This window comes from Crocodylus porosus, unplaced genomic scaffold (genome assembly GCF_001723895.1).
Source record: "Crocodylus porosus isolate Cpor-Errol unplaced genomic scaffold, CroPor_comp1, whole genome shotgun sequence".
In the NCBI taxonomy this organism is placed as follows: domain Eukaryota; kingdom Metazoa; phylum Chordata; order Crocodylia; family Crocodylidae; genus Crocodylus; species Crocodylus porosus.
In genome coordinates, this window is record NW_017728947.1 from 52202454 (window position 1) to 52226318 (window position 23865).

The 23865-nt window shown below is 44.3% G+C and overlaps 1 protein-coding gene across 3 annotated transcripts in view; it reads left to right on the top strand.

The window, feature by feature from the left end:
* The window catches only part of UBR1 (ubiquitin protein ligase E3 component n-recognin 1), a 122057-nt gene that overhangs the window by 70638 nt on the left and 27554 nt on the right, over positions 1-23865 (top strand). For all 3 annotated transcript variants that reach the window (XM_019551684.1, XM_019551685.1, XM_019551686.1), the window contains exons 29-35: positions 1403-1590; positions 6107-6312; positions 11042-11135; positions 16672-16824; positions 17244-17341; positions 20134-20230; positions 21776-21924. In XM_019551684.1, the coding sequence (XP_019407229.1) occupies positions 1403-1590; positions 6107-6312; positions 11042-11135; positions 16672-16824; positions 17244-17341; positions 20134-20230; positions 21776-21924 (985 nt within the window). The remainder of the gene's footprint in view (positions 1-1402; positions 1591-6106; positions 6313-11041; positions 11136-16671; positions 16825-17243; positions 17342-20133; positions 20231-21775; positions 21925-23865) is intronic.

Below are 23865 nucleotides of genomic sequence, written 5' to 3' on the forward strand. Positions count from 1 at the left end.
TGTCCAAAACTGTTATTTAATTAGTTAAATCCAAGTCTGAATATTGAGCCCGTACTGTTCACTTAGTTCAAATTAATATTCATAGCATTGCTCTTTCTGCTGTTGTACAATCTGTGTTCAAGAATTGCAGAAGAAATCTTATACAAAGAACTAGAACTCTTGGTTTAAAAATGATACCTTTTATTAGACCAACTGGAAAATGGCAAGAAAATTGTCCTTTTCTGCAAGCTTCTGGGATCAAAGTCCCTTCGTCAGGCTCTGGGAAAAGTATAGATGGTACAAGATGGTAAAAAGTCCCCATAGATTGTGCAAAAATGAAGTTTATATCCTGAGGGAGCTGAAGATGGAAGTCTGTCCCTTTGGGCCCATGAGTGTCTTTGTGAGCTGTGTTGAATAGCTCTTTGATGTGTTGATTAGGTAGAATTCCTTCTCTGGAGGTGTCAGATGGCAGGCAGGGAGGCAAAAAAAAAACTTCCTTGTTGTTCTGCAATGAAGTTTTAAAATCCAAAATTGGCTGAAATTCGGCATCTTCCATGTTTCAGGGGTGTACTTGGTAACTGTGTCGGTGTGAGACAAAAAGATGTTCAAAAAACTAGAACTCTTGGTTCCAAAATGATACCTTTTATTAGACCAACTGGAAAATGAAGATATCTCTTTTTTTTTTTTAGCATTAACTTCTGCTGCATGCCAAAGTTTATTTCAGCAGATAGTTATAAATAATGCGTGCTTTCTGTGGCTACAGGTGAAGACATAAGGGTTGGTAGATGGCCTAGTTAGTATACTAGTATTTGCCTTGTCGGTTTGGCTTTAGTCAATTTGCCTTTTAATGGCCTTCCATTTATATTAGCTATGGAGAAGGTAAAGATTTCACAAGGCTGAGAAACATGGATTTGCTATAACCTCCCCCCACCTGCAATATTCACTAGCCACTAGCAAGTCAGTCTGTTATTTGTTTCGTATCATCTAAATACAGTACTGACTAGATAAAACTGATAGACCTAATAATTACCTGACTAATTAGTGGTACAAAGATTCAAAAGAATTTGGCTTTGTTGATACTTTTAGTCGTTTTCACTTCAGTTTTTCAGGAGACATAAAACCTTGGGAGCTTGAACTGATGTCTATATAGGTAAATAAAGGCAAAGCTAGGTTTCTGATATAGTTATAGCTTAGTATCTATTTAACTATAAATGTATTCTCTTAATGCCTTGTGTTTCTGGTTAATATTTTGATTTTGGTTTTGGGCTTTTCAAATTAAATTTATTTTAACCATCACAGTGTCTGATTCTTTGGGAAATCTGGTATGAGCAGTTAAAATATCTACCTTTTGGGGACTAATTCTTGTCATTGTTTAACTGTTACTTTTATTAGCTTATAGTCTCTTTGTTTGTTTCTTGGTAAGACACAGAGCAATCAGGACAAAGATAAGGCTGAACGGAAGAGAAAGGCAGAAGCAGCCAGACTGCATCGTCAGAAGATAATGGCCCAGATGTCTGCCTTGCAGAAGAATTTCATTGAAACTCATAAACTCCTGTATGAAAACACGCAGGAGGCACAGGGAAGAGAGGATTCCATTATGGAGGAAGAAAGGTAAAAAGAAGCTGATATCCAGAGTTCTAATGGAAAAAAAAATATTTCCTCTTACTTGCATGTTAAAGCCCTGGATTAGAGAATTAGGGAGAACCAACATCTCTGAGAATTAAGATGTAAGTGCTAATGTCAGAGAAGTACAGATGTTTAGAAATGCAACAAACTCGTTGCATAAGATAAACTATAGAAAAAACATTTCTTCCTTCAGGTAAAAGATGCCACATTACCTATCATGAATCTGGCCTGCTAGGCACTGTGTTCCGGCCCATGGCACCCCTCAACAAATTGTGTCCTGCCCAGCCCTTCTGCCTGCAAGGGTGGGAGCAAGGTGCCTGTACCCACCCCCAACATTATCCTATTTTGCCTTGCTCCCACCCTCATGGGCAGAAGGGTGAGCCCCACTAGCACCGGGCTGGGCTGCTGCTGCAGGCTTCCCCAGGGTCATGCTCCCTTCGGGCAGCGGGTAGAGAAGCTGCAGGTGGGGGCAGGGCTGCAGCTGGGTGGGAGCCCAGAGCGTGGGGCTGGGTGGCTCAGAGCACAGAGCCCTCATCTAGGGGGGTGGCAGCAGCACAGAGCTCGGTGGGCAGAGTGTGAGGGGGGAGGGTATGGAGACCCTTCCACACTCCCCCTCTTCTCCCACCCCCCATGGTGCACAACCCTGGCAGGCAGCGGGGGGCAGCAGCAAGGGGGTACTCTGCTAATGCTGGTGCCTGACTCCTAGCATTGGCCAGCACTGTGAGGATTGCAGCTCCTGCCAAGCTGTTTGTTTCCCTGGCATTCTCCGCATTCACAGGGCAAAGGAAGGAAGCCCCAGGCACTGGAGTGGGTTGGGGTGGGTAAAGCAGTGGCTTCAATGCCTGGGGCTTCCCTCCTGTGCCCTGTGAGTATGGGGAGTGCTGGGGAAGGAAATGGTCCAGCGGGGGCTACGCTGCTTGCTGCGATGTGCAGCACTGGCTAGAGCCAGCCACCAGTGCTGCAAGCAGCTGCTGCACCATTGGGGGAGTGTGAAAGGTGCGCACACCCAACCAAACCTCCCAACATAACATAAAAGACTAAGAATTTCTGTTTTAGTTATTATGCAGTTGTCTCTATATACAGTACACAAACACAAATCATGACAAAAATATTTTTTGTAATAAAAATTAAAATGTTATAGTAGGCTTTTGACTTCTAGTATGTGATTTGTTTTTTGCAAAGGTGAGGTTCTAGTATGGCAACACCCCCTTCCCAAAAGCGGGGCAAAGGGAGGGACTTCTGGTGGCAAAGGACAAGGCAAGGGGTGGAACCTCCAGTCCCAAGGGGGCAGTCAGGGGACGGGGTACCTGTCAAGGGGTGGAGCTACCCATGCAGCCCTCAATAGCTCACCAAACCTCATTAAGCAGCCCTCTGCTTGAAATAATTGCCTGTCCCTGGGCTAGGGGGAGTGGGAGGAGGCTGGTCAGGCATGGGTTGTCATGTGTATGTGCATGCTCACACTTGCATGCAGCTGCCAGGCAGCCTGGAGAGCAGCTCCCACAGGTAAATCTGGGGTGGGGGGAGGGGGATTGAGACACCCATAGGGAGGCAGAGAGTGAGTTAAGCAAGGTGGGGCTGGGGCTATTTCCAGTTGAGATGTGTGTAGCCTGGGGCTGGAATGCACGGCTGCAGAGCCCAGGTGGAGAGTGGGACAGGGCTGTGGGCAGCTTGTCTGGGGGGCAGGGGTGGGGCTAGCTCCCTGCCACTGCATGCTGTCCTGGGGGAGGAATATTGGGGAACACATGCCCTGTTGCATCTGTATGATGCTATAATGGGTCTTATACCAAGCAAGGAGATTTAAGACCTGGTTGTTCTAAACTAAAAACAGGTTTATTGAACCCTAACAGATACAATTCTAATTAGAACTCAAGTAGCAATAGCAGTTTAACAATTTTAGGTTTGTAGTTAGTCAAAGCAGATGCTCACGGTCCTGAAATGTTGTGAAAACAACTTCACTGGTTGATCAGTCTGTGAAGTCTTGTCCGGGGGACTCCTGGCTGCTCCCCCATCCAATGTTGAGACAGGATCTTGGATTGGTAACAGGATCTCTTCATGCTTTCTTCAAGAGTGTTCCAAGGAGGGGTTCCAACTCCTTGTTCTTGTATATACCTTATCGTTACTGTGTTATGCTAACGTATTAATGATAAGTTCTTCCCTACAATGAATATTAATGAGCCTGTTTCTGCTTCCTTATATGATTATTTGTAACTGGAATTTTCCAGCAGCTGAAAGTGAGTTTATTCTTAGGTAGGGGTTAGTTTTGCTATTGATAATTTCCCTTTTCTCCCCAGCCAGATTTTCTGTTTTGGTCATCCCAGTTCCTATTTTGACTTTGGTTATCAGACCAGGGTACTCCCAGACTTCTTTTCCTTTGCCAGGGGATGGGTCAGAGTGACCTGTCTGTCAAATTTCTGCTGGGTTACACCTGGTTGCAGCTAAGAATAAGTGTGCAGCAAACACAGACATCAGTCTCTTGCCAAATGCCAGTACTATCAAGCTGGGGCTCAAAGCCTCTGGGTCCCAACAGCACCCCAGATCTGTGTGTGGGATGGGTGTGTGCTGCCTATTGTTAGCTTGGGCTCCCTGCCCTGCAGCCCTTTCCTTTGGGACCTCCACAGCCCAGTGGACAGGATCCACGACAGCAAGGCAGAGTGGGGCTGGGCAGGAAAGCTTGCTGCTGTGAGCCCTGCGCTGCTATGGCAAAGTGCCCCTGCCTGTGTGGCAGCAGGAGGGGGTGGTGGCACAGAGTTGTTTCTCTTGCTTGCTGCTGCTGGGTGGGCTGGGGATACTTCACCATGGTGGTGCCGGGCTTGGAGCGGTGTGATTGAGCTTCCCTGTCCAGCTCCACTCTGGCCTGCCATACCAGGTCCCATCTGCTGAGCTGCAGAGGCTGCAGGGGAGGGCAGCAGGACCGGGAGCCCAAGCCTGTAGTGGGCAGCCTGCCCCTACCCCCATCATGGGCTCTTCTGGCCGTGCCACCCACAGGGCAGGGGAAGCTGGGTTCCTCACTCTGCTCTGCCACAGCAGCTGCCACCTTCCACAAGTGGCAGCCGAGGCTTTGGTACTGCTGCGGGGGTTGGGGAGCTGCAGACTTAGGTCTCTGGCCCTATATCACTGACAGCTGGGGACCATTTCTAGCAGGCCTGGGTGGTGGGTGGGGAGTGAGAAGCCACCAGCAAGGTTGGGGGACTGTGTCCTGGGTGTGAGGGTCCTAGATCTGTGTCCTGGTGAGCAAAGGGGGCAGGGGGCATTCTAATTTTCCATGATAAAAAATGCAAAATCAAATATCAATATTTATAGGTATTTAGAATTTATTTTCTTATAGTGATTTGAGGCACTGGAAGGTTCCAAATTGCTTTAGAATATATCAATAAGATATTGTGTTAAATTAGTATCTATATATACAGTGGTGTTTCATTTTAATCCTGGATTTTGGGTGGTTTATCAAAGAATTTGCAATTTTCATTCAAGAATATATGATTTTTAAACAGAGAAAACCAGGATCCTTGTTATTATCATTCAGCCACGTGTAGCTGACATGAACAGGAGCACTTCTCGAGCTTCAGGAAAAGCATTAGACACCTTCAAAGAGAAGAGTGTCTTGTGTTTACACTGAAAGCTTTTGGAAGCTTATCTCTGTTACTCAGAGGTAAAATGAGGAGGGTTTTGTAACTGACAGTATATTTAGCAAAACACTCTTACTGTGAATGTGGCTTGTACCAGCAAGTCAGTGCTCAAACCAGTGCAAGTTGTTTTGCTTCTGGAGAGGCAGTTAAAGAGGCTGGAATTAGCTTTCTTAATCAAAGATTTTTTTTTTTTTTTTTTTTTTTGTATAAGCAGCTTACACACTAAAAACTCTTTGCTAGTAAAGTCAACTGGTATAGGTGTACTGGCAAAGCACTCCTAGTGTATACCTAGCCTAAAATCTGATTCATAGAGATGTATGATATAACAGAGAACAGTATTATGTGAGAAATGACCAAAACTAAGAATTAGTTAATTTCTATATGCATTAACCTTTAAAAATTCAGCTTCTGTAAAGCATCTTCCAACATCTGAACATAAATAAGCATCTTCATATGCATTTCTAATTGAATTTTACCTGAGAAATTCAAAGGCTTGGTGTGCCACAACAGAATAAACCAAGTCATAGAATCTGTTTCTGTAGGTATTCTTGAATTATAATAAAGAAAATGGTACTGACTCAGTAAGATTAAATACATTTTAAATTGAATACAGCTCGAATTTCCTACTACTTTGAATCTGTTGCTTTTTGTAGTGCTCCATTAGATAGCTACCATATTCCGCTGTAAAGCTATTCATGTTTCAGGAGTGAGAGAAATTATTTTTGTATTCGTTGTGTTTAAATATGTTGGCGTGAAAGATATTGTATACGTGTTAAGTGGTAAAATATATATTTTAGCTGCCTACAAAACTACGTGCATTTCTTCATGAGGAGTCAGCTGTTTATTTCTGATCCCTTTTACTTCTGTTCCTGCAGCATACCCATAGCTATTGATCACTACAGAATTGCCCTGGGTCCCAAACGAGGGCCATCTGTTACAGAAAAGGAGGTGTTGACCTGTATTCTTTGTCAAGAGGAACAAGAAGTGAGACTGGAGAATACTGCAATGGTACTATCGGCCTGTGTCCAGAAATCCACTGCCTTAACTCAGCACCGCGGGAAAACTCTTGAAGACTCAACTGGTATGTGTATCGCTTTAGTTTATAAGCTGTCACTGTTCCCTTCCTAGGTATAGTTAATTAAACCCTTCAGCCCATCAGACTGCTGTATGACTACTTTTAATGAAAAGTCAATTAAAGATTTTAAACCAATCCAAAATTCTTGCCATAAAATGAAAAGTGAGATTTGTGTAGAATTACTACCATTTCCTCCAGCAAATCAAAGATGAATTATATGTGCACATAACACAGAGACAATGGACTGAATTATATGTGCACATAATACAGAGACAAAAACAATCTCAATAAACTGTGGAAACTAGTAAGTAGGGAAGATATGCTGAGGAAAAAGAGAGATATTGAAAGAGTATTAAAGAGACTGTGGCAGACTCCCAGTTTAGGTAGTATTTAGGTAGGGACCAATATGGCTGCATTTTTAAAGCTGTGAAAATTGGAAAGAAAAATTGAAGCAAGGATTCACACTTGAAGATGGATATAGAAGAATGGCACTAGCATTATGAATAAAGTAAAGCACAGAATAAATTATAACTAATGGGACAAAACAAGCAATAAGGAAAAGTTCAGAACATATTAAAACGGGTTGTCAACCAGGGGTACGTATACCCCTGGGGGGTACTTTGAAAGGTTCCAGGGAGTACACGGGGGCATTCAGGGATGGAGTGCTACCACCCTGCACTGCTACCTCACAGGAGCAGGGGTGGGGCAAGAGCACTGCGCTTCTACTGCTCTCCATGCCCCCACTCTGCATCTGGTTGGCTCTTATGTAGGCTGGTGCTAGGACATGGCTGTTGCCACTGCTGTCTCCCTTTACCTGACTGTTTGTGCCACAACACGGGTGAAGCTCCTCACTTCCCAGATGCCTGGCCAGTGTGGGGGAAAATCCCCACCTCCAAATGCCACCCGGACTCCCCACTGCCAAAAAGCCCCTCACTTTATATTTATATATGAAGAACCACATTAAATATCACAGTGGGCTTGCCTACATGAGATTCTTTACTGAGCAGTAGAGCTAATTACTGTGCAGTAAGCATCTGTATCTACACATGCAGATGATTACTGTGCAGTAATTGGCTCTAATCACAAGTGAATTTGCTACATGCAAATGCAGGTAGCAGATTTGCTTGTGACTAGGAACTGTGCAGTAGCACATGTGCAGATGGCTGATCAGGAGCAAATATGCTCCCAGTTAACTGGGCAGCATGGGGTAGAAGATTTGCTTCCTGCACCTGGGAACTGTTTGCTGCCAGGACAGGTTCCACCACTGGAACCTGGGTGGAAACAGTGCTCCTGCCCTAGCAGCAAGGAGCTCCCAGCCCCTGCTCCACAATTGCCTTCATCTACCCCGCCCCCCTCCACGCCCCTTCCTACCCAGATGTACGCTGCTCTCCAAGTTGCCAGGCTGCATATTGGCAATTGGATCAGTATCAACCGATATGGCTGGCTAATAATTGGCCATTGGTATTGGCCAAAAAAACCCCTTTATCAGTGCACTTCTGCTCAGTAATGGAAAACAACTATGAAGTTGATTAAATGCAACCAACACTGAGCATGACTAAAACACCTGGCCTATATTGGGCAAGCGTTCATGATAGGTTACTACACCCCACCTGAATAAGAGGTAAGGTAGTGTTCATTGTGCTTAATCCTCCTCAACGCAGACTCTTTTTTCAAGTCATAGTGAGCCACATTTTGACTTTCTCTTCATTCCCACAGCTGAGCTGCGCCTGTCTTCCCCATTTCCAATGATTTCTATGTCTTCAGTAGCCTTAAATACCTGATGCACACAGTCAAATTGTTTCACCCAGAAACCCTTACTCAGCACATTGTATTTAATTAGTGTGGCTCTGCCCTCTGTGGGGTGGACCTGGAACAGGTATTCATGTGCTGCATCTGTATATACATTTTTGGAGAGTCCCAAGACTTGAGACAAAAACACCCAGTTTCAGTCATGCATGGGGGCCAGTTAGCACATGAATCTTTTGTGGGGGCTATCTGGAGCAGTGTTTCTCAAATTTTTTTGTACCAGGACCCATTTGGAAACCATTTTTAAAGTTTGTTTGTGACCTTTTCATATATTCTTTTGATACACTTCTGGGTCGTGACCCATAGGTTGAGAAATGCTGATCTGGAGTACATGCATGTACTGAGCAGTGCTGAGCTGTGGGGTTACCATGGCTTGAAATGCCGTTAGCTCTGCTGGGACCCATCCCAATGAACTATGTGGTAAATCATGACCCTTTGGCTTTGAACTAATATCATGCAGTTTGTACTTGTATACAAGTAGGTACAACAGTGGTGCTTAAAAGTGTGTTTATGGAGTACCTGTGCTAAAACTTGGAACAGTTTCAAAAAAGGTAAAATGAATTAATTCTGCATGAACTAAGTCTATGGGTACCTGTAGTAATTTGCCTATATGCAAGTTACTACAGGTATATTTTTTTCAAAGCCAGAGTTTTCAAATTTGCTCCTCACTTCCATGTACTCAGGGAGAGCAAGGTCTAACAGTAAGGATGGAGGGGGGAAGAAGTTGGGGTGGGGGGCAGAGATCTGACCCCCAGATTTATTTTCCTAGCTGCAGCAGTAGGATGAGGACAAATTAAAGGCCAGCCTCCAATAATTAGATTCTATACCTGGAAAATTATAACAAACCTTTTATGTTTTCGATATATAGAATCTAATTATGGGGAGTCGTCTTACATTGAGGGTATTTATAATAATGTAGGGGATAACAAAAAGGCAAATTAGATTTTCAGGAACAAATCACAGCAAACAAATCTTTAACTTCCTCTCAACAGTGTAACTATATAAAAAGGAAACGTATACCACAGATGTGTTGCATCTTGATTTTGGTAGTCAGCAAGTAAGTGAAATTACTGTAAGGTGGATGTGTGCAACTGATAGATGAAATGGAACACATTAGCTGAAGGGATGAGAAAAGTTTTGTACTATAAACTGTATAGTATGTATTTTAGCAGTGACAATATAAATCAGTTGCTGCTCTCTTATTGCATACTCTGTCCAGACACCTAAAGCAACCAGTTATCTGTGAAGAATCATGCCTGTTCAACTTATTAACATAAAAGTGAGCATGAGTGAGTGTAATGCAGAAAGTTGAATCATTCATGCCCATTTTGGCTGCTTTTCCTTTATGTCCTCGTACCTAATGTTCAGAATAAATCGAAGTTAGTAATGATACTCTTGTGTCCTGGCAAGCTCATTGTTAGTAACCATTCACAAGTCCTCTGTGCTTAACTGTGTGTGTTTATCAACATAACAGGGGAAAGAAGGAAAGATATCTTAATTTCCTAAGGCCATTAGTAGATATCTGAACTCTTTTTATACTTAGTTCCTTTCCAGTTCACAAATAAAGAATAGATCTTTAAATGGTTTTTTTTTTCCCCCCTAAAATGAGCAGGAAAACACACTAATACCACAATGTGTACACAGTTCAGAAGTAGTTTTGCACCAGGGTGTATCAGCCTATTCTCTACTTCTAGCACTTTATAAAATATGTAACTTACTACCCTATGCAAGCAGAAGCCTTGGATTTGCATGTGCTCACTCGCTCTCTTCTCCTCTCTATCTCCCCCTCTCTCCCCTTTCCTTTTCACCCATATAGGTATGGAAAGAATGTGCAAGCATGTGGGGAGGGAGGGATGGGGAGAGAGAGAAGAGGAGGGGGAGAACTTGACTATACATAAGGGAAGAGAGACGATGTATATGCAATAAAAGTAGCAACCCCCAAAATATAATGTAATATTGGTGGATTTTTTTTTTTTTGCTGCTTTTATTGTGTCTATATTATTATTCAAGTTTACCTGTTCAAAACCAGAAAACACTTCTTATAAAGGTTGGCACAGCTGTTGTGATTCAGTTGTGGACTCAGATTTTATTTCATGAAAAACGAAATCTGACTCTAACTGCATATTGCAAGGGTTTTCAACCTTTTTTAGTCTATGTACCCCTGGCAGCCAGATGTATGGCTGGACATGGAGCAGGGAGGCAGGGACAGTACACAGGTGGGCAGGGATGGAGCACTGCTGCCTCCCAGGAGCAGGGCTGTAGCGGGGTGGGGAAGCTCACTGGGCTAGTGTGTGGCGATAGCAGCAGAGGGGCACTGCTGCCCTTGCCCCATCCCAGCACTGCTCTTGAGAGGCAGCAGCACTCCATCCCTGCCTGCCCATGCATACGCCCTAGGACTGGTCCAAGTACCCAGGGGTATGCAGCCCCCCAGTTGACAACCCTTGGCATATTGCAACACAACAAAACCTGTCAGGTTCTTTTAATAGTGTTGCTAGTTAATTTTTTTCAAACAAAAAGAATCAGAATGCAAGTGCAAGCTGGGCTTTACTTTGATATTTGATATATAAAGTTTGTCTTTTGTTATTAGTCAACTTATTAATCACCAAATACAAGGCCAAAGGTAATACAGCTGAAATTGTAGACGGGTAAAGTTGACTGAGTATTTTGATGCCTTTTTCCAGGAGAAAATATTTTTCTAACTGAAGAAAATTCATCTAGCTAAAATTGTTTTCAGGTTTCATTTTTTTAAATTTCATCATTTTGCAGGTGCATTGCTGGGTGGCTGTCAGAGTATTGCAAAACTTTCAGATTTCTAACTTGACTGTGTATACAGTGGAAAAATAATAGTAATGAAAAGGATTTGTATCTGAATTGATTAAATGTATACTACCTTTCTTTTAAACTTTATTTCTTTGTTCTGTTTTTCTAGGTACGCTCGATCCTCTTTTCATGCATCCTGATTTGTCATGTGGAACTTATACAGGAAGCTGTGGTCATGTGATGCATGCAGCCTGCTGGCAGAAGTAAGGATTATATCTTTGCAGTTTTATTTCATATTTAGGAGATAAACTGGTTCTAAAGCGTTTAAGGGCATGGAAGCACCATAATAAAAAAATACTGAAATTTAAATAAGTTCTCAACCAGTTTAAATACTCAGCCAAGAAAGAATGAAAGCAACCTGGCAAATAGCAGTCTCAAACCAAGAGGGGAAGGCATCAATAAAAGGAATTAGTATCCTCGTTGGCTAAAAGAAGAGTCTGGCTCCAGCTCCCAGCTGCCTTCTACCCACTCTGCTACGCCAGGTGAGCAGAGTGAGTGGAAGGCTGCCAGGAGCTGGAGCCAGAGCCCGGCATGCTGGGGGAGGAGCCACCTAGCTGAAGCTTCCTCCTGGCCAGGAGTGGTGCAGCAGGAGGAGGAGCCCCTGGAGACAAGGAGAGTAGAGCAGCACCCAGGCGGCAGCAGCCACACTCGGATTGCTCCTGCCGGAATCTGTGCACACTGGCCAGGGCTGAGCTGACAGCCATGGGCTGGAGTATGGCATGGGCTGTCCTGGGCTGGGCTTAGTCCCATGTAGAGGACCACAGGGCTAGCCACAGGCCAAATGGAATCAATTGGTGGGCCAGGTCTTGCCTACCCCTGCCCCTAGCTGATCATCACTGTCAGTTTAGGACATCACAGTTTCCTATAGACCTTAAATACTTAGGGACTTGATAGAAAAGAGCTGTATCTAATGCTTTTCTAACAGAGTGAATAGTCTTTTAGCAAGAAATAGGACACAATTATTGGCAAAGTTTAAACCAGGGGCACACAAAATACCTCCCGTGGGCTGGATCCGGCCAGCCAGGCGCTTTCATCCTGCCCGTGGCACTCACTAACTAATCATACCCTGCCCAGCCCTTCTGCCCATGCTAGTGGGAGCAAGGAGCAGCACATCTTCAATAAGCAGCACTGGGTCAGGAGGGGCAGACTGAAGTGCTCTGGGTCAGAATACAAGGGGGTTGGGAGGAAGGGGACTTAACAGTGGAGATCTACTACAGACCACCCAACTAGAGAAAAGAGCTAGACTGGGAATTCTCAGGTCAGCTCGCGGAGGCAGTTAAGTTAAAGGATGTAGTCATCATCCTTTGACTTAACTGCCACCTCATCATGGGTGACCTAAACTATCTGGACATTTGCTGGGAAGAGCAGTCATCCAGGTCTGACCGCTCACATAGGTTCCTAGCCGTGTTACAGGACCTCCATCTAACCCAGGAGGTGTACAGTCCCACCAGGGGAAATGCTTTGTTAGACCTGGTCCTGGCCACAAGCGATGACCTGGTGAGGGGAGTGTGGGTGCTTGAACACCTGGGTGACAGTGATCATCACCTATTGGAATTCACCATCCAGCACAGGGTGGCAAAGGCCTGCAGCCAGACATCTGCCCTCGTGAAGTCCAGGGCTTTCATTGAGCTAAGGAGACTAGTTGGCGGAGGTACTGGGTCCTGGAGGGGTGGGGAGTTGGGAGTCCAAGAAGAGTGGTCGTTCCTGAAGGAGGCGATCCTCCAAGCCCAAAGGGTGGCAATTCCAACACAGATCAAAGGGGGCAAGAGTGCTCAAAAGCCCCCATGGCTCACCAAAAGCATCCAGGGACGTCTCAAAGCTAAGAAGGAGGCGTACACCCAATGGAAGGGAGGGGCCATCACCAGGGAGGACTATACATCTTTTGCTTGGGATTATAGGGGGGTGGTCAGGAAGGCCAAGGTGGAGATGGAACTGGGACTAGCAACCCTGATCAAGGATAACAAGAAATCCTTTCTTAAATACATAGAGGGTAAAAAGAAGGTTCCGGGTAATGTGGGACCTCTGCAGGACATGCCTGGAAATCTGGTGGTCTCACCAGGTGACAAAGCTAACCTATGTAACAATTTCTTTGCCTCCATTTTTCTGAGCAGGGACCAGGTCATCCCTACCCCCACCGGGATCCCCAGTGGTCCCAGGGTAGGCGCAGCCAGGCCCAGGGTCAGACAGGATCTAGTCAGAGAACTTCTGGTGGGACTGGATGTGTTCAAATCAGCAGGTCTTGACCATCTCCACCCCAGAGTGCTGAGGGAATTAGCAGAGGTCATTGCGGGACCCCGGCACAGCTTTACGAACACTTGTGGTGCTCTGGCGAGGTGCCAGAGTATTGGAAAATGGCCAACGTGGTCCCCATTTTCAAAAAAGGGAGGAAGGAGGACCCAGGAAATTATAGGCCTGTTAGTCTTACCTTGGTCCTGGGTAAGCTCTTTGAGAAAGTTATCCAGGTGCACATCTGTGAAGGGCAAGCAGGGGAGTGTATGCTTAGGGGCAACCAACACAGGTTCGTTAAAGGCAGGTCCTGTCAGACCAACCTGGTGGCCTTCTACAACCAGGTCACACAATCGTTGGATCCAGGTGTCGTGGTAGACATAGTCTTTCTGGACTTTAGGAAGGCCTTCGACACTGTCTCTCACCACATTCTCATTAAAAAATTAAGAGATTGGGCTGTTTATGCCTACACAGTCAGATGGGTCGCCAGTTGGCTGGAGGGCCGCACCCAGAGAGTGGTGGTGGATGGGTCATTTTTGGCCTGGAGGGATGTGGGCAGTGCGGTCCTCCAGGGCTCAGTCCTTTGGCCTGCACTGTTCAATTTCTTTACTAGCTACTTGGACAATGGGGTAAAAAACACCTTGTTCAATATGCAGATGACACTAAGATGTGGGGAGAAATGGGCAGGCTTGAAGGGAGGGACAGGCTGCAATTGGATCTGGACAGGTTACAGGGGTGGGCGGAGGAGAATAAGATGGGATTCAATACTGACAAGTGCAGGGTACTGCACCTAGGGAGAAAGAAAGAATCAGCAGCATAGCTACAGGCTGGGGAACTCCCTTCTCATCAGCACAGAGGCAGAAAAGGATCTTGGAGTCATCATTGATGAACAATGGCTGCCAATGTGGGGACACGGTCAGGAAGGCCAACCGCACCCTGTCATGCATCCACAGAAGCATCACGAGCAGGTCCAAGGAGGTGATCCTCCCCCTCTATGCGACATTGGTCAGGCCGCAGTTGGAGTACTGTGTCCAGTTCTGGTCGCTGCACTTCAGGAGGGATGTGGACAACATGGAGAGGGTTCGGAGGAGGGCCACCTGCATGATCAGGGGGCAGCAGGGCAGGCCCTACGAGGAGAGGCTATGAGACCTGTTCAGCCTCCACAAGAGAAGACTGAGGGGGAACCAGTGGCTGCCTATAAACTGGCCAAGGGAGACCAGCTGGCAGTGCGAGAATCCCTGTTCCCCTGAGCACTACTGGGAGTAACAAGGAATAACAGCCGTAAGTTGACAGAGAGTAGATTCACGCTAGATATCAGGATGCACTACTTCGCGGTCAGGGTGGCTAGGATCTGGAACCAACTTCCAAGGGAAGTGGTGTTCACTCCTACCCTGGGGCTCTTCAAAAGGAAGCTAGATAGACACCTAGCCAGGGTCGTTTGACCCTAGCATTTTTCCTGCCCATGGCAGGGGGTTGGACTTGATGATCTGCTCATGTCCCTTCTGACCCTACCAACTATGAAACTATAAGGTGGCCACTTATATGCACCCCACCAACATACCCTATTGCTTCTCGCTTCTACCCTTGTAGGCAGAGAGGCCTGGCCCAGCTAGCACACAGCTTCTGGGTGGGCCTGCTGCTGCCTCTGCTGCAGCTGTTGGGGGATCTGCTTGGCTTCCCTGGCTCCAGGCCACAGGTAGGGAAGTGGTGGGAGTGGCAGCAATGAGGAGCTCAGGTGGGGGCAGGGTATGGGTGTGGGGGAGGTGTGCCCCCCTCCACTGGCCACAGGGCTCATATCTTTTGCAGGTGGCAGTGGCGGCAGCAGGAGTGGGGCGGGGGGGGGTGCTCAGGACATTTGTGCTCTGTGCAGGTGTTAGCGCAGCTCTGGCCAGCACTGCACATTGTGGTGAGGGGCACAGCTCCGCCAGGTCACCTCGCCATCACTGGTGCTCCCTGCCACACATGTGTAGCACCCACACTCGCGCTTCACGGGAGGGAAGCTCCACACACTGGAACTGGCTGCCTGCCGCCACTTCCTGCCATGTAAGTCTCGGGACTCCATGGGAAGTTGGAGGCCTCTGCTTCCCCATGGAGTCTCAAGACCTGTGCAGCAAGAAGCAGTGGCAGGCAGCTGGCTCCAACTCATGGAGTTTCCCTCCTGTAGCATGCGAGTGCAAGGGAAGCACCAGTGATAAAGGCATCCCAGCTGGGCTGTGATCCTCACCGCGATGTGCAGTGCTGGCTAGAGCCACATGCCGCCAGGCACCAGTGCCTGCACTGGGCATGAGCATCCCTGCCTGCTGCTGCTGTGCCAAAGAAGTCAGGGGCGGAGGTATTCCACCCTCCCTCACACCCCACAAACACCATACCCCACATATACATACTCCCAACATACCCTATTGCCTCTCCACACATGCAGCCACACCCCCGCACCATACAGCCCCCCCACATGACACCCCAAACACACACACACACAAATGATATACAAGACTAAGGGGTTTTTTAGTTATTTGCAATCACCTCTATATATACTGTGCAAACAAATCATGACAAAAATATTTTTGTAATAAAATTAAAATATGCTATAGTAGTAGTTTGACTTTTAGTGTATAATTGTTGTTGTTTTTTCTGGTTCTAAGATTTTTTTTTTCTAGTGGAGTTGTCAGTCCCATTGAGACCATGAGTGAAATCTGAAGACTTGCTTATATAAGGCAAATTTACAATGTAACCTTTATATTAATAGTCCAGTTCAGATTAGACCTTTATATATTAAAAAGTCATTTGTTCTCCCTTCCTATAAAAAACTAGCTTACTTAAGTAAATAATACCATCTGTTCCTTGATTGCATACCTGGCAGGCTTCCCTGTATTTTTTTATTTACTTACTAAAATTTACTTTACAGATGCATATTCATGAGGCTGAATTATTCTAGTATGTTTTCTTAAACATAAATTATGCACTTCATTTCAACAATAACAAACCTATTATTTTAACGTCTAACGGTGAGACTGCATCCTCACCAGAAACAAACATTTTATGGCTCTAATCCATGAAATGCTACTATTGGCTTTTATTAATAAGATTAGAATGGAATGCAATGGGGAAATTTTTTATCCATAATTTGGAATGACTGTGTGCGACAGAGGGAAAGAGAGAGCAATGCAAGGTATGGTGTACACCATCTATTTAAAAATATGGGTGAGGTAATTTAATGATTGTTGGACTGTCAATGTGTTTTGCAAAGCACCATATGGATGTTAAAAGCAAGGAGGCTCTTCACCATTTTTGCATGTAGAAAGCTCTGTAATTACTTGATTCACATATATACTTGAGGTTTTAAATTTATTTTGGTGTTTGTCTATACGTCAGGGGGATAGTGGAAAAGAAGTTTGACTGGCATAAATATGTATGCACTGAATATCAGATTTTGTTGTTTGTGTACTTGATTCTGTGTTGCACTAGAAACCATTCCACTTACTGATTTTTTTTTTTTTTCCCCTTTCAATGTTATAGGTACTTTGAAGCCATACAGTTGAGCTTTCGACAGCGTCTCCATGTTGAACAGATTTTTGACTTGGAGAATGGAGAGTACCTCTGCCCACTCTGCAAGTCTCTCTGCAACACTGTGATTCCCATTGTTCCTTTGCAGACTCAGAAAATAAACAGGTGAACTACAGGGGCGGCCTATTTCTAAATTTTAAGAATAAAATCTATTTAGAGTTTCTAGAAGAGTTAGTTTTCTTTCTGCATGTGCAACAAGTTGGGATAATCTCAGCTACTTGGAGACTGCTTAAAACCTTACTGATGGCCCATTCAACTGTGTCTGACTTTATATTCAAAATCTGTTGCTGGAACCAATTTCTAATTTTGTAATTGGCCTGATTTTGCTGGGTGCATCCAGTGAGAAAGTGTTTCCTTTTTTTAGTTGACTAAAATGTACAGTTTTTATTAAGTTTCAAAAGTGAATAAGCAAACTGCATAACTATGCAAATGCTAAGAGCCATATGCTTTTCAGTTTCAGGAGATCAAGTTCAATGCTTCCTTATCTCTTCAAATAACCATCACTTTTTTATTTCTATTCTCAGTGATGATGCAGAGGCAATAGCTCAAATTCTGTCTCTAGCTAGGTGGTTGGAGATTGTCATGGCCAGGATATCAGGCTACACTGCAAACATCACTAAAGGTTTGTTACAGATTTCAAACTTCACGCTAGGATAACTGTCAAACATGCCCTTTTAGCTTTTAACTTCTAGCAAGAAAAAACACTGACTTTCAAATAAACATACCCATAATAATTTGCATATATGCAGACTAGCATAGGTACCTCTAGACTTAGTTCATTCAAAATTGATGCATTTTAACTATCTATCACAGGTACTTCATAAGCATGCTTTTGAGCCCCACTTTTTGTAACTGTATACATAGTACAACCTACATGATAGTAGTCCAGAGCCACAAGACTCATATAGTTCATTGGGCAGAGCCCCAGGAGAGTCAACAGCATTTCAAGCCATGGTGACCCCACAGTTCAGCACTGCCTAGTATGCATGTATACTCCAGATACCCATCTCTCCCAAAGGAGCTGTGCACTAATTAGTTCCCCTCTCATGACTGGAAATGAAAGTTCTTGTTGCAAGCCCTGAGTCCCTCTAAAACTTCCTATGCAGGTGAGGTGTAGGGCTGCTTGGTCTGTCTCTGCTTCATGAAGGGCGGGGCCATACTAATCACATGCAGCAGGCTGAGACAGGGGATGGCAGAACCTCTCAGCTACACAGAGTTTTGGTGATGTCTGCCAGACAGTTAAAGTTGGTGAAGAAACAGGAATCATTGGAAATGGGAAAGATAGGCACTTTTCAATCCCACAGCTGAGGAGGAAGTCAAAATGTATTTGATGTAGTGGCTCACCATGACTTTAAGAGTTGGCAGTGAGGGGAACTGAGCACAATAGACACTTAATCTTATGCAGCTGGATTGTGTTTAACTTTGTGGGTTTTTTAGTAAGTTCAAGCATTTTTGGCACCAAGGGGAAGGTGTGAGGGCTGGCTCTGGCCCTGCTCAGGCTGGTGTGATATTATAGTACCTCCAGGCCTAGTGTCAGTTCCCTGTGGAGGCGGAACACCCACCCATTTTTTTAAGGGCCAACCTCCCTCCCTCCCCACCCCCCCACCCCAGTTCCCGTTATGGGTCATGTGTTTTATAGGCATGTACTACATTTTGTTAACTTCATTTCAGTTATGATGACTGAGCACATGGTGCTTATAGCAACAGTTTAATGATGGCCAATGTATTTAATTGGAGGAGGGGGCTGTTGGTATGTGAATGCAAAATTGAGGGGCTTTTTCCCTCATGCCGATGGGAGGAAAATATAATCTTATATTCAAGTAAATGTAGTATTTTAATTTTTTTTACTTTTTTAAGTTGTGCTTATTTGTTTGAGCTGGGACTCTGTGCACTGATTATTGACTCTGGCACCTGTGCATCTCAAAAATGTTGTGTTGTGCAATTCATGGCCATTTCAAGATTTTAAAATGCAGCTAAAAATGATAGGAAGTTTGAACAGCACGTTGGAGCTAGAGATCAGCAGAGTCTGAAGAGCAAGAATGCACGTATTAGGAATGTAGGAACTAAAATCCTGACCCTAATGTCCATAAGCCTGAGTATTGGAGAGAAATCAGAATGCTTGTTGTTGTAGACAAGTAGTCTCCAGCCTTTTTATGGTGAAGATCACTTTTTCAAGTAAAGGGCAATCTAGGATCTACCGTGCCCCCTCCCCCCAACTAGTAGGTCAGTCAGGAGTGTGGGAGAGGGCCAGATCAGGGGACCCACAGTGAGGGAGAGAGTGGGGCAGGGGAGCAAGTGGGGCCCCAGCTGGCCTGGGGGAGGGTCAGAGTCTAGGCGGTTCATCCAGGCATGCGGGGGAGCTCCTGCTGCTGCACACACTTTGGTGGAGGCCTGGGGGGCACATGCCCCCCCAGTCTGTCCATGGAGTGAAACAGCTGCCACTCTGCACTGGGCTTTGTGCCCTGAGCTGCAGTGGGCCTCCAGCAAGGGGGTGAGCAGTGGTGGGAGCCCCCTTACGAGCCTGGATGAGCCACTTGGTCTCTAACCCTTCCCTGGCCTTGCCTGCCCAGGGTCCCGCTCACCTGGTTGTAGGGGGCATGCAGGGGTATCATCCCACTCACGCAGCCCAGCCCCAGGAGCAGCCCAGCCATGTACATCCTACTGCTTCTATGTCCCACCGCTCCTGGGCTGCGTCCTGGGCACCCCCAATCATGGACCCTCTGAATCCCAGTCCAGCTGTTCCCAATCACAGCTAGCCCCACCACAGACTGACATCAACTGTCAGGGGCTCCCTGATTGATCAGACAATCAGGACTGACCAGCTGGGGACCACTGTTCTAGACCGCCTTGATTTTTGTGAACAGGCATAGTAACCCTTGGATCTTCTTCATGTAATACGTAATGGATACCACTAGCCTTTTGGTGCTGTTTGCTTTGGGAGTAAAGCCAGAGCTCTCCTTTTATCTATGATCTAATTTCCCAGCATCTACTAACTTCTTTCCTTGTTTCACTTGGAAAATCAAAGCACATGAACTTGAAAAAAGACCCAACCCAGATTTGCCTATTGAGTCCATAATAATTGGCCATAAGGAGTAAAATTGCAAATTAAGAAGTCCAAACTATACAAATATTACAGGAAGTATTGATGTAGTTAGATTTATAGTCTTATAACATTCCCTGAATTCTTCTGTAGCAAGAAAATTCCTTTTTCTGTTTCTGTCATGAACACCTTATCAACCAAGCATTGGTTTTAATTCTCATATTTATTGATATAGAAGAGAAGGGTCTTCAGGGAGGAGAGTTAAAAGAGATTTAATGCTAAGTTGTACTTAGGATTATTTCAAAAACAATTTAAAATAAAAGGAAGTCTGTGTATGCTTCATCGATTGTATTAATGTGATTTCTTTTTTCCAGAAGAAGAGCCTAAAAATGCTCCAGCTGTAGTCAGTATACAAAAGGGGGACTCTGCTCTGGATTTCCATTCTATACTTAGTTTTGGAATTCAGCCTTTGTAAGTGTTGCCAATAGTTTGTTTGGCTGTAGGAATCTGAGTTCCACATTTTTCATTGTGTTCACTCTCCAAAGTGATCCAAGTCTGTTTCAAAACTCTGGAACCTGTTTTGTTCTTTTTATCAAAAGAAAGGAGTTTGTCATCTGAGCCCAAAACTGAAAGCCAGGAACCTTCCTGACTTATAAACCCAGCTTTTCCAGTGTCTCCACATGAATTTTAATATTGAATGATGGATCTGTACCTTGGTTTTGTCAGACATGCTTCTATATGTCTTGTCTTTGTAATAATAATTTGAAATTACTTTGTAAGTCAAATTATTTATTAGTGATTTACTTAGAGGAGTAGAGTTGAACTGTCTAGTATATTGTGATACTAGTTTTTAACAAAGGGCCTTTCCCCTTGGGATAGAGGTGATCCCTAGACATATCCTTCTACTGTGTGCCTTAACCTTCTCCTTCCACTTAGGATGCTATTACAACCACCTTGTCCACTTTACTCTTTCTCCTCACAGCACACTTAATTAAAGAATCAGTTCTTTATTCTTTGTCTGACCTCTGCTATCCATGGTTATACCTTGAAAAATTACTTTAGAAGTTGCATTAATATTTAGTTCCTTTCTTTTATTCTATGTCACAGTTACTCAGTAAAAACAAGGACGTTTTCCCCAAAATGTTGCTACTCCTGCAGACATACTCTGGTTTAAATGTTGAACTGTGTTCTTGCTTGTGCTCTATGTAGCAGGATTCTGCAGCTTGAACTTAGTTAAACATTTTTAACATACTGCATGAGCCAGAATAAAATCCAAATAATTGTGTCATCTGTGCAGGGCTTGCAGGATAAAAAGTCCTGAAAGTATATTTCATTTCAGCAGATATGTCTTTGAGGGTATAGAAGAAAGAATCTGTTAACTGAGAGCATGCTGTTTTTGCATAATTTGCTTTTCTGATCAGAATCGCATTTTAGAGGGACAGAGTAGATGATAAATTTTAAGGAGCTCCATTCTTGGAGAGAAAATTAAAATGATAATTGTAAATTCAAAATTGCCTGTCTCTTATTGCAAATTTTTGATGAATGGATGGAAGGAGGCATGCTTTTCAGTAGAACTGCTATGCTTGTTTTTTCCACGGTTTTACTACTTTTTCCCTCAGTTCTTCATTACTCCAGTTAAAATGATTATGGTGCTGTTTACCCATATGGACTACAACATGCAGTGTGTACAAACAAATCGCTGTTTACTAGATTTAGTCTTGATTTTGTTGGCTTTCACTAATCAGTTCTAAAACATTTACTTGTGGAGAACCCTACATTTACCTGCCCATCTTATGTACATCATGGAAAAGCATTCAAGTGCAGGAGTCTTTGCTGGCAGTCCATGAGGAGCTGGGATTATTTTTCTCAGTGCAGTCTTCTTTGTTTCCCCTCTCTGAAGAGGGAAAACTCCAGAGCCCCTGATTTTTTTTATGACCATCTTAGTTTATTGTCCTTTAAGTAACAGATACTTGTTACTGGTTCACAGGTTGAAGCTATCTTGGCTTTCTTTTGCAGAGCCAAATACTCAAGAAGTATCAAGGAGATACTGGTTCTTTTTGCTACCACCGTTTACAGAGTTGGATTACAGGTTGCTCCCAATGAATCTGATCCTCGCATTCCTGTGACAACTTGGAGCACGTGTGCTTTTACTATTCAGTGTATAGGTAAAACGTCAAATGGGTTTCTTCTTTCCTGTGGTTCTGAACCTTTTTTGTTAATTTGAAATAGTGGGATGTTTGTTTAAATTAGAGGTCATTCAGATATGACCTCTGGTGTACCAGTACTGCTAAAGGAAGACACAAGGAGTGATCTCTCCCTGAAGTGGGACACGTTACTTGCATATAGAATGCCACAGCAGTTGATTACAGATGTGAATAGAAGACCAGGTTTATAGAGCAGAAATAAGTAAAGTGAAAGGAAGTTCAGGCAAAACAGTGTATGAATTTCATAAATTATAAGGCCAGATGGAGGGCTACTGTGATTCTTTAGCCTGAAATTATTGTTATATGCTTATCATAGCACTTCCCTGATGAAAGTTTGTTTGAACTAGAACAGGGACGTCATACTCGTTTGGCCCAGGTCTGTGGGCTGGTTGAATTCCACAGACCTCTTCCTCATCCCCCCTAACTGCCAAATCCAGCACCTGTAATGCCAGCTCCAGCTATTCTGACCCACACTAAATGCGATGCTTAAGACTTCATGACATGTGGCACTCATTCCAGCTTCTGGGATCTGTGCCCCACACAACACCTGCCCCAGCCATTCCAGGATATGTATGGTGTTGGTCAATACAGACTCAGGGGCAGCACCAAGGGGCAGATGATGGGGACAGTATCGTTGGCACCGCTGAACTAGAGCATTTCTTTTAGGGGGAAAAATAATAAAATCTCTCTGCAGTTCCTTTTGTCTTTATAATTCCCTCAAGATTATTGTGTACTCAGGATGAAAGAAAACAGCTGCAGATCACAGGAAAACTGTGGCAGTTTTCCATCCTGCTGTAAGAGAAAATCATTGGGGGGGCATTGTTTGTTTAGTTTTTCATTTTGTTTTTTTGGGGGGGGGGGGATGTTGCTAGGAATGCCTGCTATTTTTTAATCTGGTCATAACATGTATGTGATTTCTTCTTTTTGCTTCTCATTTGTTGGCTATAAAGATGACCTACATACATTACAGGATTTAAATACAATGCTTTATATTTTAAAATAATCCAGATTATGTCCAGACTTCAATCCAAAGATTTTAAAATATTTTTGGTCACTTCTGAAAAGTAACTGTGCAAAAATAGCACCTCATTGATATTCAGATGCCCAAGTGACCAAAAATGAGGTCAGGGGAAGGCTTTTTTCTTTTATTTATTTTCTTTCCATTAGTCCTGCAAAACCAGCACATTTGGGATGCAAGTGGCTGGATTATCTTCCATCTTTAGCATCATCACTAGTATTTGTAATAATTATTAGTTATATGCCTCTGCAATCTATTAATGCAAGGTGGTGGCACAGGTACCACTGTGGCATTGCACGGGCATAATTTAGTACAGCAGTTCCTACTCGTGATGATGTTGCTGCCACTACCAGGTGAAACAGCCCTGTACACTTCTTCCCTAATGAAGGCAAGAGTGCCTGCTTCTGCTACAGCTGCCTCCTGATTGGGCTTCACAAGTGCCTCCTGAAAACCAGGGGGCAGTTCCACCTGGTGGTGCTGGTGTGACAGCCTGGAGATAAAAGTAGGTAAGCTGAGATGTTAGAACAGCAGTTCTCAACTGGAGTGCCACCAATTTCAGGGAAGTTACAAGTCTTAAAATCCTTGGCTGCCTATATACATGCTCCGAGGTGCGGGGGGGAGGGGGGGGGAGAGACCTGTTATAATTAGAGTGGTTCCTGGACAGCTGCTTTAATTAGAACAGTTCACTATCACGTGTATTAAGCCCCCACCCCAGTGTTTCAAAATGGCCATAGGGGTGTTTTAACTAAAGCTCATTTGACATGGTTTAATTAAAGTGCCTCCACAGCCATTTTGAAACACAGGCTTAATACATATGACAATGAGGCTATGCTACAGCATTCTAATTAGAATGCATTGGAGCATGTCTATATGCACCTCTTGAA